At 40.8% G+C, this 22,941-nt stretch overlaps 1 protein-coding gene across 2 annotated transcripts in view; it reads left to right on the top strand.

Annotated features, from left to right (window-relative positions):
• Positions 1–17,821: 17,821 nt before the first annotated feature.
• dpp6a (dipeptidyl-peptidase 6a) overlaps positions 17,822–22,941 on the top strand; it is a 196,014-nt gene continuing 190,894 nt past the window's right edge. The window contains exons 1-2 of one of the 2 annotated variants that reach the window (XM_076971239.1): positions 17,822–18,233; positions 18,335–18,411. In XM_076971239.1, the coding sequence (XP_076827354.1) occupies positions 18,355–18,411 (57 nt within the window). In that variant the 5' untranslated portion in view covers positions 17,822–18,233; positions 18,335–18,354. The remainder of the gene's footprint in view (positions 18,234–18,334; positions 18,412–22,941) is intronic. The other variant, XM_076971243.1, reaches the window with a different exon arrangement.

The raw sequence follows: 22,941 nt of genomic DNA, 5'->3' as shown, positions 1-22,941 counted from the left end.
ATAAAGTAACTTTGAAGGCACAACATAATAACAGCAAATGATGAGGACCAAAATAAAGTAACTAAAGTAACTTTGGAGGCACAACATAATAACAGTAAATGATGAGGACCAAAATAATGTAACTAAAGAAAGTAACTTTGGAGGCACAACATAATAACAGTAAATGATGAGGACCAAAATAAAGTAACTAAAGAAAGTAACTTTGGAGGCACAACACAATAACAGTAAATGATGAAGTCCAAAATAATGTAACTAAATAAAGTAACTTTGAAGGCACAACATAATAACAGCAAATGATGAGGACCAAAATAAAGTAACTAAAGTAACTTTGGAGGCACAACATAATAACAGTAAATGCTTGAACCTGTTTACACCGACCCTTACATTCCTCGCTTTCGTTGTGTTTGTGTCTCACTTCCTATCTTTTTTCTGACAGCTAAACTTGCATGCAAATTACACAGGCAAATGAATTACACACATAAACATGATGCTTTTTGCCTGGGAAGCTTCACCAAGTGAAGATTGATAATGACAGACCTGTGATGGCTGGCATAGTGGTTATGGTTGGCTCCTTCAAATCATCTCCACTGTTTTACAGCAATTTATGCAGACAGTCTGAGTTCTGCAGTCTTATCTCGGTGACAAGAAGCCTGCATCAAAGCATTTCCAGTGGTTCCGGAGAGCACGAGTCTCTTTCTGGATTATTTCTGGGATTTGTCTACTCATGGGGACAGGTGTCTAGGAGAGAGCAGATGTGCTCAGCTCTCAGATAAATTTTATGACTCAGAATGGAATAGTAAAACTGGAAAAGACCATGTGAAGATACAGTCATGTAACAGACCTAAAAATAAACCTATGACACTCAAAGAAAAATTCTAAACTCTTTCTGACTTAAACTGTGGGCCAAAGGTGCTTGACGGTGTTATTCGTTACTCAGTATGGTGTTACATTGCTATCTCGGTTTACAGCATCGTTCACACACCAACTTGAATTTCTGGCAGTTCTCTCAGCTGGACAAATTCCATTATTGGCTTGGCTCTCTCATTTGGAGGAAACGAAACAATATTTCAAACTAAGCTCTGTCAGTCCTTCTGAGTCACAGGACTGCACATTTCTGACCCAATCCTCATACTGTTTCTAGCAGATTTTGCAGTCTATTACTATTTGCCAAAGACTTTAGCATAAAGACAAAAGTTGCATCAACCACAACAAATTGTAATATAGAGTCTGTTTGCACAGATAAAAACTCCAGTGCTGAAATAACACCTAAAAAGCTGATTGAACTCTTAGGAGTTTCACTTGTCTTTTTTGTGATGTACATAGAAGAGTGTAGTCAGGAATATACTCACCAGCTTCGGTTTTCTTCCCCTGAAGGTACTGGCTTTTTCCACAGCAGCTGTTTCAGTGCATCTGTAGAGTACCGCACATCAGACAGGAAGCAGTAGCCACACTATGGGAGGGGACTGTGTGAGGTTTGGAGCTTACCGCTGCCCCATCCATATGTAATGGAGTGTAAACAAACCAACTATAAAACATTTTAGACGTGATTAAATATTAACTACCAAATATTGCTGAAGGACTCTCAGATTGGGAAAACCTCCCTGTCAGAGAGTCCCAGCAGCCGAGTGAACTTCACTGTGAATATTTCACCCTGTAAACTAATCTAAAATTACATCGAGTATGGCAGACACCTTTTGCGATGGTAACGATTTCTATGCATTTTCAATGACTTTCTTTTGTCAGACACCAGTATCGTTTAGGAGTGGTATTTTTGCAGGCTGGGAAGCAGGATGGCTTCTCCATCATGCTCATTAATATTTGAAATAAAGGCTGCATAGTTTCTGTTGCTGTGCGTGCAGGCGAGGCTGACCCCGTACGCTGGTTACAAACACGAAACCTTTACTCTTTACTTCCTAGATGAAAAGGTTTTACTTGGCCCTCTTGGGCTTTCTCTATTTGATTTTGTTCTTCACTTTCGATGTGTTTATTTATTTATTTTTCAGTGACTTGAAACATGCCTCAAGTTTATCACAGGTTCAACGTTTTTTCATGCAGGCACACTCTGTCCAACGGTCTTTGTTATGGAATGACAAAATGGTGGCTTCGTGTTGCATTTGGGATGCGTTTGTGAACGCGCCATCAGTAATGACACTCTGCTCCTCTTTAATCAAAACATCTGAGTCAGCATGTGAGAGAGGAGACACACCTGCCGAAGCAATTACAACAAATACTAAGTCATGTTTAAAGACAGAATGACATGTAATGACTTTTACATTGTGCTCCTGTGTGTTGCTGGAGATTAATGAACCTGAAAGAGACCTTTTTGAGTTCAAAAGATTCCTTTCAGTACAGTTCAGGGCCCATGACTTATTTAATATGCAGAAAACGTGTTTCATTTTCATTATTTTTAAAGAGATCACCAGAGGCTGTCTTTCTTGTGGAATACGGCAGCTAGGAAGTCGCCAAGCTTCATTCAAACACACATCGTGTGTGAGAGGTAAAAAACACGTGAGACCGAGCGTACATCTGTCATCATTCACTGGTGAAATAAACCGCCTCAGGGATCTTCCTCATCTGAAGTCCTCCACTTCATCCTTTGTGTTACTGGTATGCTAGGCTCAGAACACTTGACTGGTTTTGATTATGCGTTAATAGCAGAAACACATTCCAATAACAACAACAACAACAACAACATCAACAAATTAATCAACATTCTGTAACTCTCTAAAAGGATGCTCCCTGTTTTTCTGTTCTGCATATGCAGAGTAATATAACACACACCAAATGCATCTCCTTCTCTGTGCTTTCGCCCTCTGCAGTGGAAAACAGTGATTTATGGATCTCTCTGAGTAAAAGATGGTCTTCGTAAACCCAGCATTCGAAAATTCAAAAGAAGTTTTCAACAGACCCGGGTAGGACTGTGTCTCCAGGGGCTTCCCAGGATAATGGTCACCGTTATGGGCCAGACTGACTGTATGTCTTAGACCAGGTCATCCTGCCACTTTGTGACAGTCCCTTCTTCGATTACCTTTTGGGAAAGGCTTCCATATCCTGAAGCTGCAGTTTTAGGACTCGTGTCCAGATGATCGCATGCTCGTTTGATCTGTCTTGTACATTTCAGTGCGTGAATAGTTCCTGCTATGAATACATGATGGTGATGATGACAGTTGATCCTTTCGATATCCATAAGAGTTAGAGATGGATGAGATTCCGAAATATAGTGGTTTGCAGAGTAGGCAGTGAATATTTGGCAGGCAGTTTGGCAGACAGACAATTTGGCAGACAGACAGCTTGGCAGTCAGTTTTAGCAAGCAGACCATTCTGGAATATAAGTTTCTGTGGAATCATAGCACTTTGCAATGGGATTTAGCTCAACTGCATTGGGAATTTGCTCAGATTTCTGCTTCCAAGCTAAATATGTCAGAAGTCTAAAGCAGGCTTAAATGATCACTCTCCCAACAGACTATGTGGCAATGCAAGTTTCAAAATCAGTTCACTTATTTATTATACAAGGAAGCCTAGAGACTGACATCCCATTTCATAGAAGCTTTGACTATTAACAACAGACCATATTAATCAGTAAATAACAATGAAGCAGAATGAATGTAAGGCAGCATATATAACAGCAGCTACAACACTATAATGTTAAACAAAAATGAATACATAAATAATGCTGAACAATAGTTCAAAGGTGATTATATTGATACATATTGCAGTTGCCATATACTGTATCATGTATTATAACACATGGGAGAGACCTAGTGGCATGGTTAAAGATTGGCCTGCAATTGGCCTGAAAGTCACTGCTTGCTGGATCTTGAGAATCACAGAACTCTTATCTGAAATATCTGATATCGGGCATAATACTCACACACATACAAGTTATTTCACAGAGGGCATTCAAAGTAGCTCTGCAAATTGATCCATTCTATATTACAGTTGCAAAAGGTCATATTTTGATGATTATTAAGAAACAATATATTACACTGTCCTGGTAACGTACATGTTATTGGACATATGAGTGAATTATGACAATAAATCCATATTTTAGAAGTGATAATAATAGTTGTAATAAACAGGGCTCCTGCACAATATAGTTTCAGAATGAGATACACCTGATACATTAGCATTAAGTAAAAATTAGAAATAGTAATTATTTTCTCAATATGCAAAGGAAAAATTGGTCACTCATATTTAATCAAGTACTGTTGTAAATTCAATGACAAGCACACACATACATAAAATATTAACAGTATATAAAACAATCGCAGAAAAGACAAGAAATTGTAAGATGTATACAGAAAACAAAACATCCGCATGCATCATTAAGATAACTAAACTGTAACAAAATATAAAAGACCACTACAGGAAGTAGGACTGGTATGACATCACAGAGCCAAACCTGGTTCTGTGATGTCATAATATCAACACTAAACACCATGGCAACACTGGAGAGGAGAAACACAGGAAAAGCTTATATGTACATTCAGTGTTGCCCTTGAGTGGATGGCCGAGGCCTGGCTGAGGGTTTTGGTATCGTGGTTCAGTCGGTTTTCCGTGGATCACATAAACGGAAGCGTGTGCACTTGTCCAGTTTACTCTTGCGTCCTTTCAGCTGAGCTCAAAAATCAAAGAGCCAAAAAAGGAACCAAAGTATCACCTCCGAGACACAGACCAGCAGACCTCCGGTTCTTCATTCCACTCTGATGTCTGAGGTGTTGAGATATAATTGGAATGTAGGGGTGGGCAATGTCCATAGCTCTCCTCCTCTGTGTAGATTGGTTCTTCTGTCACCAGCAGTGGTCTTTGGGGCGCCCCCCCCCCCCCCCCCCCCCCCCCCCCATCTCACCCACTTATAGGTCTGCCCTCTGATAAATGAACATACATTTTCATTTTACATCCTTATCATGTAACTGGAGTATGAAATATGATTTGTCTTGTACATTTCACACATAATTGAAGAAAAGGAATGAATTACACCTTCATACAACACAATATCATAGCACAACCATATGTCAAAGAATGCTAAGGCTGAGAATGTCTTGTGATATTACCATTTGAATGTCGTTAAAGAAATTGTATTGCTTTTGAAAGTGTTTTGTCTACTGAATACACTGAGGTGGTAGAGTACATTGGCCAGTCTGTATTTTAATATAACTGGCTGGCCAGTTGATATCTTACTCAGAAAAAATTGTATAGCTTTTATTTGTCTGGTTTACTGTACTGGGCAGTGCTCCTCTCTGGAAACAGCACAGAACCTTTCTTTGTCTTAATCCCCAAGCTACGGAGACTTGTTTCCCTCCAGAGGATTCATTTTATGATAAAAAAAGTGTAAATGTGCCATATTTTGTCAATTGTGATTTTTTACACCGCAATCGAAATTTGTCCTCCACTTTTAACCCATCTGTGCAGTTAACATACACACAAACACACCAGTGATTACTTGGGGGCTGTGGATCACACGTGCCCAGAGCGGTGGGCAGCCCTAGCCCGGCGCCCGGGGAGCAGTTGGGGTTAGGTGCCTTGCTCAAGGACACCTCAGTCATGGCCTCAGGTCTGGGAATCAAACCCACGACCCTCCGGTCACAAGACCAGTTCCCTACCACCAGGCCATGACTGATTCTCTTTGCATTACCAGAATCTTTGATTCTGACATAGGTCTGATGAATTCCAGAAGCCATAATTGATCAAGCCTAGCCTAGGTCTGATGAATTCCCGAAGCTAGGTCTGATACAATGTGTTTAACTTTTTATCTTACTCATACAATGTTAGATACAAAGCAGTAAAGCAGAAACAGGACTAAACAAAGTAGTAGTAGGTAGGTAGGTAGATACTTTATTGATCCCGAAGGAAATTTTGCAGCCAGTAGCAGTTACACAATAACAAATCACAGTAATGGACACACACAAACAAATGAACAATAACTTATATGACATTCACAAACAATACAAAGACTATACAAGTGTGCAAGTATTCTGACCAGAGAAAGGAAGTACAAAGAGAAATTTGGTAAAACTGGAACTAGTATGTGCGATGTCCAGTAGTGCAAATGTATGGGATGTACTGTAAAAGTGTCAAAGTGACCAGGAGTGTGGATGTACTGACAATGTACGGAATGTATGGACATACAGTAAGAAATGTTCAGGACATACGGTCAAATGACCAGTGTCCAGAAGGGCAGATATACTGTAAGGTAGTAGTGCAGGTAGCAAATAAATAAATAAATAAACTGTTGTGCGACAGAAGAGACTCGTTCCTCATTTGTCCCCCTCCCTCTTCTGACTCCACTGGGAGGAGTTGAAGAGTCTAATGGCTCTCGGGACAAAGGACTTCCTGAGTCTGTCTGTAGAGCTGCTCTGTGACAGGAACCTGCCCCTGAACTTGCTCCTTTGGTCCATAATGATGGTGTGCAGTGGGTGACCATCATCTTCAATGATGGAGAGCAGTTTGTGCAGTGTTCTCCTCTCTGCCACCGTAACCACAGAGTCCAGCTCCACACCAACTACAGACCCTGCAGGCCTGACCAGCTTGTCCAGTCGCATCTCGTCCCTCTTTTTGATACTCCCTCCCCAGCACACCACAGCGTAGAAGACACAGCTGGACACTACAGTCTGATAGAACATCTGCAGGAGCTTCCTACAGATGTTGAAGGACCCCAGCCTCCTCAGAAAGTAGAGCCGGCTCTGCCCCTTTCTGAACAGGAAGTCCGTGTTGGTTGACCAGTCCAGCCTATCATCCAGGTGGAGTCCGAGATACTTGTAAGTCTTAACTGTCTCCACATCAACCCCCTGAATAGAGACAGGCTGTGTGGGTGGTCTGGTCCTGTGGAAGTCCACCACCATCTTCTTGGTCTTGGAGGTGTTTAGCAGCAGGTTGTTCCTGTTGCACCATGCCGCAAAGTCACCCACAAGATATCTGTACTCCTCCTCCTGCCCTCCTCGTACACAGGCCACAATGGCAGTATCGTCCGAAAACCTCTGCATGTGGCACGTCTCAGAGTTTTACTGGAAGTCTGAGGTGTAGATTGTGAAGAGGATTGGAGAGAGTACAGTCCCCTGTGGAGCTCCTGTGCTGCTGACCACAGTCCACAGCAGGGGTCACCAACCTTGTTGAGACCACGTTGGTGACCCCTGGTCCACAGTATATAAAGGTTATTGTAAACTAGGTTATTTTATAAAGGTTATTTTCATTACCATGATCATTTGAACCAGGTATAAATGCAAGATTTGTGATTTTGAGTTCAATTCAGGCAGTAAATGTAGAAAGAAAGAATGATTTTTGAACAATGAATTACAGCAGCACAGACTGAACACATTTACTGTGAGTTTGAAATTGGATTACAAGACAAACATAAGGTCTAGAATGAAAAAAATAAGTCTACAATGTAAAACCTTGGAAACATTAAAAGTTTTTTTATTCCTTTGCTACAATATAGAATATGAACATAGCCACTGGTCAGGAGTCATGGCTACTGCTGAGTGTGACCCTCTTCCCCTGAGCAATGGCCGTTTCTCTTTGGTTTGCATTATCAGTCTGGTGAACTGCGGAGCTCTGGAACTCTGGGAAAGCCCTGGGAGGTAAACTGACCAAAGGCAGGTCTCCTGTGCTGGCGGGTACAGTCCAGAGCTGCCCCTCATTCTGAGGCAGAAGCAGAACTGCAAACAGTGTGAGAGGAGAAACTCTGGAGCTCGGAGGACACATGGACATCTGTGGGCAAAGACTGTGGAAGATGACTCAGCAAAATGTAAAGCTGGTTTCCTGCACTGCTCCCCAGTCCTAAGGAGAGACGGACTCATGCATTATTCTCACTATATACATTCAGATCCTTTAGACCTTGTCTTCTTTTAAAAAGAAAGGTACAGTGAATTATGAATCTACAAACACATCGATGATGCAGTGAATCTTCTGTTTCCAAATGGCCATCAGCATTATCACTGTTTTACTTAAAATACTAATAAAACAATGGTAGAGAAAGAAGTCCAAACTAGTAAAATCAATGGTAACCCAGTGGGTGTGGGCCTCAGAACCACTGGCGCAAAAAGTGTATTCTGAAGCTGATAAGGAACTTTGGTTAATTTAACTTGGGTTTTCTATAAACTATTAACTTCCTTGCTACTATAAGTGCATTCCTCTCTGTATCAATAACTACTCCTTTCTAACTTCTATACAGTGTAAGTTGCATTAGTGTGTTGGTATTCCTCTCCACGGCTTCACGCCACTATATTCTCATCAAATTTGATGTGCCGTTTCACAATAGGATATTGAAAACGTGACTCAGAGACAGGGAAAGTGTTGGACTGCTCATTAAAAATACATAAGATCTGAATCCCTCTCTTTAACCTCAGTGAAACACATCAAGTAAATTCTGTATAGCTGTGTGTGTTTCTGTCCCTGAATACATGCTCCCTGGGGCTCTATGTCAAATTGAAATATAAATTGCTTAAAGGTATTTTAACCTCCACTGGTTTTCATTATTGTTTTTCTGGTTATTTTTCTATAGGAATTCACAGTTTCTAAAAATGACTGAGAACTGAATTTCTAATTTAGGTGCAGAATTTGCAACAAAATGGTCCCTGTGTCAAAGCTATGGTGGATTGGTCAGAGGTCTGCAGATAATGGTGGCTGATTGTCCTGGCAGCATTCTGAAAGTACATTGTAAAGGAGGTTCTGGTCCCTGCATGAGCACATGTGAATCAGCTCATCAGGTGGTTATGAAGATCGGCACTGACCCAACTGTGGTACAGCAACATTAACAAATAAGTAAAATCCATGGTAACCTCAGTTGGTGTGGGTCTCGGAACCACTGTCACAAAAGCACAAAGTGTATTCTGTAGTTGATAAGGACTTTTGGTTATTTTAAAGATTTTCTTTAAATTGTTGACTTTTTTACAAAAACCTAACAGTGTTCTGCTGTGTCTGCTATCACACACAACTAATTAAAAAGTTTCATACAAGAGAAATGTGGTTTAATACAACATATTTGGTAGATAAAGGTTTTATACCAGAGAAATGCTCCTTTAAAACCCATAACTTTGGAACTTTGCCTTTAACTACTAAGGAACTTTGAATTGTAACTTTGAGTTCTCACTGCTTCTGTGCTGCTGCACACAGCTTTTATGTTGTAGCGTGCTGGGTTTCGATTAGCAGTCCTACAGTCCTGTCCTGTATAGCGGCAGTTCAGTATGGTCCTTATAATGAGAAGTGAACAGCAAATCTCCACCACCACATGGACCTGGGGCTGGCTGTAACTGGATGTTTGTGTGTGTGTGTGTGTGTGTGTGTGTGTGTGTGTGTGTGTGTGGAGAGAGAGAGAATGTGAGAGAAAAAGAAAGAGAGAAAAAGGAGAGTGACATAGAGATGGATAGAGAGATGGGAGACGACGACCCTGACAATGAAATGATTTTGCTAATTTGCATGTGTTGTTGGGAGCCTCCAGGGCCCAGCAGTTCTATATCAATATCACACACTCACATGCATGCACACATGCTCTGAATATTCTCCAGAGGTTTCAGGCTCCAAAACTAATTTATGCCGGTCTGATTCTGACTCAAGATTGCGTTTCCACCAACTGCGAGAGGAACATGACAGTCGAGATATGAGATTCTCTGGTTAACATTATCAAAGTAATTTCCATAAAATTGCAAGAACCTTTATTTAATTATTTTACACACAAAATGTTATTAATTCAGAAGTTAAATGGAATTGTAAATTTCATCACATAATGTTATAAGGTATTCAGCTGGTAGGCTGGGTTTCCAAAACGCATAACATAAGTTGTATTATGTGAGTAATTCATTGTTTAGTAAATTGTAGAACCTGTGTAGACTGCAGCTCCCTTGATAAAGTAAATAACAGCAAGCAGCACACAGAATAATGTGTGGTAATGCCAGTTGTGCTGTGCAAGCTGTGGTGAGCATTAATCTGATAATTGTATGCGTATGTACATTCAGGGACAATTCAAGAAAAGCTTAATTACGACTTTGGGAACAACATGTGTTATGCTTTATTTATCTCAACCTCATATGTACTGGTAATCTGTCAAGAACTTAAGAAAAAATGTCTTATGCACAACATCAGTGCGATTGTCAGTTACTGATATCTAAGCAAAATATTTAAAATATCAGAAATAATTGACTCCATCACAAGGCAACTACTTCACTCCTGCACCGCTTCAGGCTATGAGGCTGTCGGCTCCTCTGAAGAGCTAACATGATATTTACTCTCCTGTTATGCTTGCAGGCTCTTTTCAGTAATATTTTTTGTATGTTTTCCAATACTACATTACTTTACTAAGCTCCTGTCAAGAAGACCAAGCGGAATTAGTACTGTTCAAGGGAGAGGAGACGACACCACAAACCCAAAACATCATTACTGATGGTTGTTCTTTAGTATCAGACAGACCAGACAGAACAATATAAGCATCACCTACGAAGGGGAGACATTAGATCAAAGCCATAAACACGTCTGCCCTGCCAGTCATCAGACACCCAGCAGGGACATAAGGCTGGTCCAATAGAAGACCTGCAGGCCCTTAACAGCAAGACCTCCCAGTGCATGGAGCTCTCCAGCCGAAGCCCAGCCTCCACGGGCTGTGCACCAGCCAGACGCAGGGGTGAAGGGGCTCGCACAGTGTACGATCCATGAAATATGAAACGTGCATGAATACATCCAAGCAAATGTTCCCGAAGGATGACCTAATGAGGGTGGAGTGATGAGTGCCTCAAAGATGGTCACCATGGAAGCAGAGGAGGAGCCATTGCAGGACCAGCCCCTTCATGGAATCTCAGTCATGGCAGCCCAAGATCATGTGCTACGCACCAGGTCGATCAAAGCAGGGGTGTATCACAGCACCAAGATAAGACTGCTACATCTAGTGGCAAGACTCTGGCTGGGAAAACAGATACTGACAAATGCAACCAAATCATACAAAGGAACATATGCAAGGTATTTGAGCTGGTCACGCCCACTCCAAATGGGAGGGGTTACAGAGAGTGGTGGGCGCCAGCATCCTGTGGGACCTACAGATCCAGACACTTGAGCAAGCATTGGTGAACCAAGCAGACATAATAACAGATAAAACCCAGCTGTGGTAATAAATGTGGCAGTTTCAACCTGCACTGTTGTCCAATAGAACGGCTATAAATTGCTTCCCAGCAAAGCAAAGAAAAATATTGCAGGGTGTGAAATAATAAAACATAAAACAATGAGGATAAAGATCACATAAATACTGATGTTTCTAAATGATTTAATGACAGTCTGATGCAGAGGGAAATCATGAACAGAGCAGAACACTGCCTGGTCAAAAAAAAATAACATTCATTTTTCATTCCTGAGTTTCTGACTGCAGAATGGAGTCTGGCTGAGCGTGTTTGCAGCCCTGCTCCACGTCCCTCTCTGCTCAGCACATGCTTTGTTTCTGGAGTGCCTACATTTTGTGGAGAGTGTGAAAGCAGATAACATCAAATTAAAAATGACCAAAGGAATCAATTTGACCTATAAAGAAACCCAATAGAAAACAGTGCACATATGCTGTAGGGACTGCATGTACACTGCATATATATATATACTTTAGGTACACTGCATGTACACTGCATATACACTTTAGATTCACTTCATATACACTTTAGGCACACTGCATATACACAGTATATGCTGTAATAACACTCTTTGACCTTTGAACTGATATTTTAGGTGTTTACAGGGCCATGTTCAGCATGTCTCATATATTCTTTTCTGAATCAGTTTACTTATTTATTGTTGATTATTCCATTTTTCAATGTTCACATCTCATGCATATGTTATGCCAAGTAATTCAAAAGGGAAATGCTTGAAAGTATGCAGCAGAATGTTTTGGTTTTAAATTTGCATGTTCTTGGTTACATGATTGGTTTGTCATTATGCTGGATAAAAAAAAACTTTCTGCATTTTCCCAAATGATGAAATTAACATTTCTTGAAGGCACAATGGTGTCTGTGTCAAGTGCAATACTGCTATTTGCTATTTATTATAAACTCAAACTTCTGTCTCTTTGATTTTGACTCATTTTGACTGTCCATAGTGTAGATAGAGTGCTTTATTATAGGAATCATTCACAGGAAAATGGAAATTTCATCATTAAATTATAACTCACAAGCATGATACTATAGTGAGTCTATCTGACATTTTGAATTATTAGATACATTATAGATTAGGAGAAGACTCTTATCATAGTTGAATATTTCATCTTAGAAAAAATCAGAGCAATAGATGATTATTTCTATGTGATGGTTATATAAGAGTGACAATCATCATGGATTAATTCCCTACTGTTCTATATGAGATTATGTTTCTGGAGTTTTTTTTTTTTTTGCACCCTGTCTGAGAAGAATGAGGCATGACTTGGTTTCGACGGCATGCAAATGAGTGTGTGTTGGTAAATGGTTTCAGTTATTCCTAGCCAAACATGCTGTGTGCTGTTCTGTTAGGGATCACCAGTAGCAGCACAGCAGTAATAGAATCATCGGCCCTCCGAACATTCTGCCGTCGGTGCTGCAGTAATGTGTTCCCCTGAGTCATCATGTTTACTGTGCAAAATCTGTTTTAATTAAAAAATAATCATTTCGAAATAATTTTTTTATACCTTAAACATTAAAACTAATTTAGTGCATGTGTGTGTGTTTGTGTGTGTGTCGGGTAGGGGGGGTTGTTGCAGAAGTGTTTAAGTATTTTGCAGCTCAGTAACCAAACAGCCCTTACGCTTTAGGGATGGATGGAGTTAGTGAAAGTGCTCCAAGGTCACACCCCCATCATGCCAGGACTCAGGAGAACAGTCCTACAGTTGCCTCACACTGCACAAAGCATCTGTGCATTGCTAAGATTATGGAACTGTTTCAGTGTTAAATCACATTCCGTGCTCTATAGGTGTAGTCTATTATACGGTTTCAAATGAAACTCTGGTTTAATAGAAGAGCTCTACAGTATGGCCTTTCCTTATTGATGAGACGTTCTACTGATAATAATGTTACATTTTAACACCTGAATGTCACTGTAATTGCTGTTTGCTATATTAAAGGTCTATACCATGGTATTCCATCTTACCTTTCTCTCTCTTAAATGTTTTCATTTTTACAGAACAAATCAGTTCAAGATTAACTGGCCTTTTGAAGGTTGTTGTGGCATGACGAGAACACGTGTGGTCTAGGATGTAGTGAGTTGAGAACATAAAGCTTGGTGTGGTCACACGTGGTGGGTGTGGTCACACGTGGCGGGTGTGGTCAGGTGATAACACACAAGGTGAACTGCTAGAGGCAGTTGTTTGGCATCTTCTCCCACAAACTTATTTTGGAATATAACTTGTTGAGATCTACTTCCATCTCTTTTGTTTGTGTGTATGTGCGTGTGTCTGTGTGTGTGGTGAGACGAGGTAGCTATGTCATTCCTGCACTGAAATGCAGGAAAAATGAGAAATAGATCACTCTTCCTAATCTGTTCTAATCTGTCCTTATCTGTTCTAATCTGTTTACTGGGTAACAACCCTTCTCACCCCCGCCTCTTACCCCATCTCTCTCTGTCTGATAACAGTATCTCTCTGATAACAGTCTCTCTTTTGTTCTCTCATTCTTGCTGTATTGTCTCTCTCTGCCTTAGATTATCTCCTTTACTCTGGTACTTTCTCTTTTCTTTCTCTATTTCTCACTTCATCACTCTTTCTCACTTTCTCTTTCAGACACCATGTCTGTTTGCTCTCAGCACACAAAAAGTGAGATGAAATTTGCAATCGACAGGAGTTTTTCCTCAGGCAAACACATCAGGAAACAGTGAGGGCTCAGGGCATAAACAGTGGCTGGTCAGTCTGACAACTCCATGTAGTTTGCTTCCCCACGCCTGCTCTCCATAGATCACATGTGCTCATGGAACCCACATCTACAGAACAAAGAACATATTCTCAGAACATGAAAACTTTCACTCTGAAACCCACGTATGAGTGATCTAGGTTTTGTATAACCTAAGTTATACAGACAGAACGTGGTTATATGATTTATATAAAACTTACACTTTGTCAGTTAGGAAAATTGACTTGAGTACACTTGTGAAACTTTTTCACCTCAGAAAAGCAGAATCAGACAACCATGTGTTCTTCATTCTTATCAAATGCCTGGATCGGCAGTGGTCACTGTAATGTGATTGTCTACCAGATGGAGTTGAGCACCCTACTGCTGCTGGAGCACCTCTGTGTGATCGAGAGAGCTTCCACACAATGGTCTCCCCAACACCTTACAAAGTGATTTATTTTTTGAGAAAGCTTCCCCTGGATTTGGTAGGGCTCAGGATAAGTGTAAAAGCCAAAGGCAAACATCATTACACTGTGTGAGACAGACGGAGTTCACTAATGAGATCAACCCTAGTGCACCGCAGAATGTGTTCGTCCACTACGCTGTAAGCCATAGCTCATATTAATATTCTACATTTGAAGACGTGGAACCCAGAGGAGAAATCTCAGAGGAGTCGTTTCCACTTAGCTAAAGGTTAGACAAGTGAGATCATTTCTAGGCTGCTGATACAAGCACATCAAGGAAAACACTCACACTCTACATTCACCTCTTGACTTTTAATACCTAAAACTTCAGTAATATTTTGTGAATCCCCTCAACATTCCTCTTCTTTAGGCTGCAAGTGCTACTTACTTTATGATTCTAGTACCCTTGGCATTGATTTCTTGTTAAAATAGTTTTCCACTTTAAGGATGGAGGGAGTTTGTAACTGCTGGCTGGTTCACATTTCCTTCTGCACACCTAGTTGTGATGCAACGCAAAAAGCTACTGGATGATCACTGGAGCATACTGCTGTCAGTAGTATGGTTTGACACACCTCACACCAATCAGGTGACACTCCAGACAGTTCCTCCATTTACAAGCTATGTGATAGCATTTCTAAGTCCAGTTCAGTGGAGGGAGCCTGATTGGTTGTGTGCACAATGCATGACCAACCAGGAAAGTGTGACTCACAACACCTAGGCCTTGTCACTTTGCCATGGTTACTGCTTTCGTCACAAGAAAGTAGTTGACTTGTATTTGAAAAAAGAGACTCACTTTTCCTGAAAGTGACTGATTTTCTGAAAGTGAGTGCTTTTTTTTCCCAGCCTGTAAGAACAGTGACATAGCAAAGGTTTTTGAGGGGAATCACACCCCTTAAACCCAAAGTTCACCTGTTATTGTCCATGGCTCACAGTAAGATTACAGCTCTGAATTCCATATGTGACTTGGCCACAAGCCAAAGACCCATTTCTTTATGGCAATGTAGAGTGTCAGGGAGGATCTTCTGAGCCTTGATCCCACTTCTGCCCTACAGTGTCCATATTAAAGTACTGCACTCTTTAGACATGCCTGTCTAAGTCACAGCTTGGATCTACTGAAGAATAGAGTGTTGGAGTGAGACAGGAAAAGTGATAGAAGAGTCTTCTATAAAAAGCCCTTAAAAATAAAGGAAAACATTGATTTAAAAAGGCAAAGGTGCTTGCAAACATAACTGTATCTCAAAAGCCATCAAAATGCATTTTTGAAAATGTAAGACATGCTAATCCATGAGCAATTTTTAAAGAGCAACATCTGACTCTGAAGGCCAAACTCTGTTCTGCCCTTACTGCTGTGGTCATCTGTGGTTTAAAATAAATTAGGGTGGTCAGGAAACAGTGGTCACTTTGGCACTACAACTCAAATGGTCAATCATTTTTCAAAGTCATACCAGCTGTGAGTTCCAGTGGTGTTGTCCTGTGGTTGGATAATACCAGTATGTAGGAGGTCATGTCAGTCAGTTGTGGTAAATTCTGTTCTTAGTCAAGACCAAAGCTGGTGTAAGGCTGGCTGGGCCTGGGGGTAGAGGGTTTGATGGAGGGGAGTTGGAGTGGAACTGAGCCCAGCTTGTGGAGTTAGGACTGGAGAAATCTCTCAACTGGGCTCCATCTCTCTCTCTCTCTCTCTCTCTCTCTCTCTCCCTTTCTCTACCCCTCTGTATCCATCTGTTAGTCAATGTTCAGGTTCTATCATCTGCACTGCATTTGTTTGTTTTTTTGCAATATGATTTGTATTGCCTCATTACAATATCTAACCAATTGTAATTTGGAACTGATTGGCTTGTATTATGCTAATAAATCTTGTGTTACCTTGGACCCATGAGATGCTCATCTCATTAGATAACATTGGATCATGTAAATGCTTAAGTGCTCACTAACCGGAGAGAACATGCTAGAGATTTACAGATTGCCATCACCAATTCCCCTGAATTGTATGCAATCTGGGGTGAATGTTTACTACATTAACCCATAAACTAGGCCAGCCAAATAGTAAACCCCTAGCAAAGCAGGCTGCTTTAGCATTAAGGAACTTTTAAAAGATTGTTTTACATATTCTCACAACTTATGTTATCAAGAGGATGGCCATCTTATTCTTATGTTGGCCTGACCATTATAAATGACTGTCTAACACATTTATTGGTATAATATGTGGTCAGATTTATTACATTTTACACACATTATTCCTTGGCTTGTCTCTAGCTTCATGGTTGGTTGTAGTTGTCAGTGGAGTGGGGTTAGTGAAATGCAACATCTCACCTGCACTCCCCAAATATGCCAGTCATAGTCATGTGTGAAATGAGCATCAAAGGATTACATCACTTGTCTGGCATCTTAGGACGCTTCTACATCAAGGCGTAAACCTGACACTGTCACCTCAAGTGGATAGAACAACACATGATGTTTGAACCATAAGAAAAAACAGAAAGGTCATTGTGAAAGGGGCAGAGATAAGCCAACTTCTTCTCTGGATTAGGGGAGGGGCACACCCTGTGCAGGAGCCCTGAGCACGTGGGGAACACACAGGAGGATATCATAAATAAATAAATAAACAAATAAAGGACGTCTAGCCTGCCTCTTTGCCCTCTTCATTGATTATTCTTTTCTTTGCTGCGTCTGCTGAAGTTACATGCAATTCTGTGCACACAAAAACCCCAGAAGAGCAGATCGAAGCTGCTTTAAGAATTGTGTTGAACTTCAGATGAAGTGTGAACAGCTTTGCCAAAGCATTAAAGAGTACTGCCCTCTCTCTTCATCTTCCCAGGATCCTTTCTGGACTTTTGGCTTAGCTTCAGCTAAATCCGGTTTTGGCTCAGTAACCTAAGCGGTCTTGGTGTTCCTCCTGCCTTTCAAAGACTTTGATGTTGAGATACTTTTGCAACTCAAGATTACAAACACAAAAATCGACCTTGGAGGGTTTTCTTTGACCCCAATACTCATCTAACACCTCTGATGTACTTTTAACTGTTACTACTACTTCATTGTCCGCTTGAATAGATGGTTATGACCTCCTTTTATATTTTCATACATGGTAGGAGCGATAAACTTAACCTCCTCCGTGTTATTTGCGACAGAAAGGCGTTGGCGTTGCTGCAGTCATGTTGAGTAGGACTAGGACGTGTGCATAGTGGTCGCTCCACGCCTGCGCTCTTTGGAGGGATATAACAACTTTCGTCCATTTCAACAGTGCATGCGCCTATTAATTAACTCTTTTCTTTAAGGTTTTAAACTTTTTAAAAACCTAATGATTACTGAAGTGTTCTATCCTTGTAGGAATTCATAACTCACGGTCCACAATGAGTTAATGATACAAATGGTCTATGCCTTTGGTCACTTAATCACGGATAGAGATACTAAGAGACCAACTTGTAATGTGACATGTTTTGTAGTTTTGGTAAATGAAGGCGTTTTGCACCCCGTGCTTTAGCGCTCTACGGTCAACTAATTTATTCATGTTTTCAAACAGACTGTTCGTTAACGTTTACGCGTTCGTCTGCCACCTCTCGACTGAACCGCGAGAGGAGAGAAATAACGATGCGGTACTAGTCCACTTTCCTCGCCAATTACAAATCCGGCAGCGGGAGCAGTGCCGCCGCCTGACTTCTGTACGGTGGTTCGGTGTTCACTATTTGAGTGTGTAAAACTGGTACGTTACGACATCCACTTTCGTCGTCGCTGTAAAGTTTAATGTTGAATTTTTAAAATACCTTTCGAGAACATTGATTTTTCGACAACCGTAAGGCTAATTTTCATTGCACTCACAACTCTGGACCAGACGCTTGGACCACCGAGGGAAGAGGAACCGTCCTGTGCACTAATTAATAAGGAACGATTTACTGGGTTTGTCATTTTAGCTCATTGAGGCACCTTAAAACACGCGGAGCAGAAGTTTCAGAAGTAAACTAAGGTTATTGAACAGTTTTAATAATTTACGCATACATGTATCGTTTAAGTGATGAATTAAATCTAATCTGTAGACGAAAACATTATTTTTTCGTTTTGTTGCAGAAAACGATACAGGACTAATCATGAATCAAACTGCGGGAGTATCAAACACTTACAGGAGATGCTCGAAAGGAGGAAAAGTAAGTGCCTTCTACAGCAATCTGTGTGGTTCTGTCAAAAGCAGTTTGTGTACGGTGCCATGCGTAGATCAGCCAGTCAAGATGTTTTACACCTGCAAGACTGGCCTGTACACCAACATGGCACTACAGCGAAGAAAGTAGCCTTAAAGTCTTATTGATCCAAAGTTTGTCTTAGAAGCCTGAAAGACTGTGTGTGTGTGTACGCGCGCGCGCGAGTTTGCTTGTGGAATTGCGTGAGTCTTCGGGGCGGAATTCACTATAAAGAAGCATCTGTTTTCTTCCTTCACATACGATGACAAAAATTCTTTGCTCTAGAATTTCATTATAAAAGTCCTTGGACAGTCTTTTGAACAGTAAATTCAGCAATTTACCGTTTGTTTTTGAGTTTTTGAGACTCTCATTTAAAGCGTTTTATCGGTTATTTAATACCTGAAGAGACACTCGTTCAAATTGTGACTTATATGCTTAACGTTTTGGTCTCTCCTTCAAACACATACACACACACATTCACACACACACACACACACACACACACACACACACACACACACACACACACACACACACACACACACACGCTCACACATGCACATGCTTACAGGCTTTTGCTCACAAAGATTTGTGCCCTTTGCCAACCCTACATGCCATCTGATGTGGTTATGTGATTAAGACTTTATAAACAGGTTCATACTATTACCATAGGGGTTCAGTGTATGATGTAAAAATGGGGCCAAGCTCTTTGCCTTTTCTGACCCTCTGGATTATTATGGCTTGGCTAGATTAGTACATCTAACACCGAATGAAGTGTCAGCATCCATTAGGATCACTTACATAACCAAGAGATAGATGTTGGAGTGTTAACGAACATTGATAAAGTTTATGTTGGACTCAGGAAATTATTGGGTATGGTTTGTGCCCTCCTCATATATGCAGCCAGATCTATATCAGCCACTCCTGCTGTAGCTGTGAGGTTTGTGTGCAGATCCATACTGTCTCCATAGCGATGTCCTCATGGACTGGAACAGTATCCTGAACTGAGCATAATGAGGCCTTTGGGCCTGTAGGAATATCTCCTTCTGGGTCTGAGTGCCAGCTGAAGCCTGAGCACATCTAGGGTGTCCAGATCAGTCAGGATCCCCCCCTCCAGCTGCTAGACAGGACCTGAATGACAGTCATTGGTATCCAGCAATTAGTCTCAATGGATCAACACCTCGGCAGGCCTTCAAGGGGTGTTTATTATTCGCTTCTGCACTGTCTATGCAGCTGACGTTAGTAAGGGCCCACAAGGCATTGCAGTTAAATGTGGCAGTGATAGGTGTGAAAAAGTCACCTCTTCCCCAAAGAAATAGCAGCGACGTAGCAATCATTATCATTCTGACAAGCTGTGACAATGGCAAGAATATAGAGAAAACTGAGAAGGATAAAGTGTATTATCTTTTAAGCCTTTTGAGAATTTGATATGTCAGTGTTTGTAGATTTGCCTGTGTGTGTGACCATTGCAGTGTCACCTGAGGGGTTTTAGAGATTGTTGTGAGCGATTTACAATGACATTTTACAGTGGAGAATTAATCTTTAAGGAAATCGGCTGTGTTATCAAGATGGCCACAAACCTTGACCATGTCTTTTGGTAGATAGAACCAGCACACCAATGCAAAACAATGACAGCTGTAGTTTGTTCTGTAAAGGCAAAGGAGAATCCCCAGCATTAAGTAGACTTTTTATCACAACTGTTCATGCACGAAGGCTAGAATTATCCTTAATAACACTTTCTCTAGACATTCCCCTAATATAATTTTCTCAAGACTGATCCCTAATATCACATTTGCTCAGTTTTACATTTAGTATGTTAAAGTGATGTTTTGTGTTCAGTGACATAACATGCACACACCCTCAATGTGATGCTCACAGTATCTTTGTACAGAATTTTAAACTCTTCTAATATGATCTAATGATGATTAACATGCACTGTAGATGTCGTTTTGTTCTGAATCTTTGAGCAGAGCATATTTACCCTACTTGAAGTAGATTATAGATTCTACATCCAGAATAATTTTGTTGACTTTCTTTATGTTAAACAGACTCATGTGTTGTTTACTATTTCTTTGCAATTAACTTGTGATCAGCTGTAGCAGATACACACCACAAGAGGTCTCCATAGATATGTCTGTAGGTTCAGGAGGCACCAGTACTATACAACATTAAAAGCTAAAAAATGCACAGTGTAAACAGCCAAATCTGTCTCTGTCTCTCTCTCTCTGAGTGATATGAATGTGTGTTTTTGTGTGTACATGCATGTTTGTGTATGTGTGTGTGATATGAAGATTGTTTATATTGCAACAGAAACAGACATCTGCGTATTTATGTGATTATGTTCAGGTGGGACTGCCATGGCAGGGCTGCATGAATACGAACCACTTGTGCTTGTGTGCGCATTACAGCACGACCCCAACTGGACACTGATTGCAGCCATGCCTCCACACGCTTTTGAGCTGGCAGAAACCGCTTGAGCACAGGCTGCCTGTAATCTGACAAAGTAGTGTGCTTCCAGGTCGTGCGGGAAAACAGAGTGACCTGGGCGTTGTGTGTGTCGGAGCTCTGGCGAGACACTGTGGGTCTGTATGAGCTGTGCTCCCAAAATATGACAATGTCTGTTCACAACTTCACAACCAAGACCAAAAAAACGTGCTCGGTATGTTGCTGCGAGTTTCATTCTTTCCCGAGTATAATATAAAATGCACTGAACTCATCTGAGGTGAGAGTAGAATCCCGACGGCCGTGTTATTCTCCTCTGGCGATGCTGTGGTGTGTCCTGCTACAGCACTACCAACAGCCCTGGATAGGTTTTGTTCCCATTCCACCATCCTTAGACAAGTTCACTAAGTTTTCTATATCCGACAGGAGATTGCATCATAATTTCCTATCTCTCTACATTGCACTCAACCAAAGACAAACTCGCCGGTTCACCGTGTAATAGGCAGGGAGAGTACGGTCATTGCCTGGAGCTTTCCCCGTGCGTCTGTTCCAAGGCATAAATGTACCTTTTTGCTCCGCATCAAAGAAATGCAGATACTGTGCAGGAAGAGAGGAGCTGTCACAGGTGTCAGTCTGGAGCTCTCCATGGTGCTGAATGGCACCGTTGCTTGTGGGGTGGTGCTGAATGGACAGCTCCTACTGTTATCATGGTACTAGATCTCACACCTTTCTAGTTGATCGACTTATAAGTGAAAGTAATGGTTAGTTTAGCCATTCATTCACAGTGATTTTTTGATTGTACAGACATTTTTAATTTTTCTGTCCTCCTTTTCATAATTTCTCATATAACAGAATCACGCATCGACATTTTCTTTCGACCAAAATGTATATAATTAGGTGACTGCCTTAAATTGCATTTTCAGATGTGAGCCAATCCTAATAGTTTTTTCTGTGATTGAAGAGACGCTTTTGTTTCTTCTTGATGAAATCAAAGTTTAATTCTCTCTTTCAAATGAAACACATTACAACCAAAACACACTCATCAATTACAATAAATTGTGTAAGTGTCCCTCAAAGGTTGAGTAACATCTATGAGAGGATTGATTTGGCAAGCTGCATGCAGGAGGGTATCAGCGATCCATGAGTGAGTTAATGAGAGAAGACTATAGCGCATATTAACATCCAATAACCTTTTATACAGTTGACAGATAATTGTATTACACTGGTAAATTCATACATCCTGCATTGGTGATTTGTAGATGACTCCTATGTTGGGTCATCAGACTTGGAGTTTGGAGCTCCCCTGAGCATGGAGGTGCTGATATTGAGAAGTTATTATGCACTAGAGTGTGTTCCTTAATTACAGAGGCTGTGTTAGCCAACAGCTCAGCCCCAGCACAAACCCCATCATCCACTATGAAGCATGCCAGGTATTGATCAGTTTCTCATTATTCCTCCAATCCTGTGTAATCCATAACCATTGCCAGAATGTATGGAAATTAGCATTGATCCCTGAACACTGACTTGCTGGCATGGGGGCGTGGGGGTAATTAAAGTCATCATTTGTTTATAATCCTTAAAATTTAAGAACATTGGTGAATTCTTTTATTCACTTGGTGAATGTTTATTCACTTTTTCAATTTACTTTTTCAATTAATAATTCATTATGGTCTCAAACTTCATTGAACCTAAGCAATAGTTAGTTATCTACAACAAATTTCTGTTTAACCAAACAAACAGACACAAATATCAGGTTCTTGGCCTGAGATTTTGCTGATGTCCCTATAGTCTGTTAATATTGTGCTCTGTTACCTTGGTCTTACATGTAGTGAACATCATATATGCACACCGTATAATCCAATTGCCAGGACATTGCATCATATTATTCCATCTCACACCAATGAGGCTTCTGTTACCAAACACACCTCAGGTGCTTCCTTTGTAAATCCAATGTCTTTTCTTAGCACCTGGAATAGTTGACATGGAGCATAACATGTAGACCTTTGCTAAAGTTAACTTAACACAGCACACTAATATTATATATATATATATATATAT

This window comes from Brachyhypopomus gauderio, chromosome 13 (assembly GCF_052324685.1).
Source record: "Brachyhypopomus gauderio isolate BG-103 chromosome 13, BGAUD_0.2, whole genome shotgun sequence".
Taxonomy (NCBI): Eukaryota; Metazoa; Chordata; class Actinopteri; order Gymnotiformes; family Hypopomidae; genus Brachyhypopomus; species Brachyhypopomus gauderio.
This window is presented reverse-complemented; position numbering and strand designations above follow the sequence as displayed.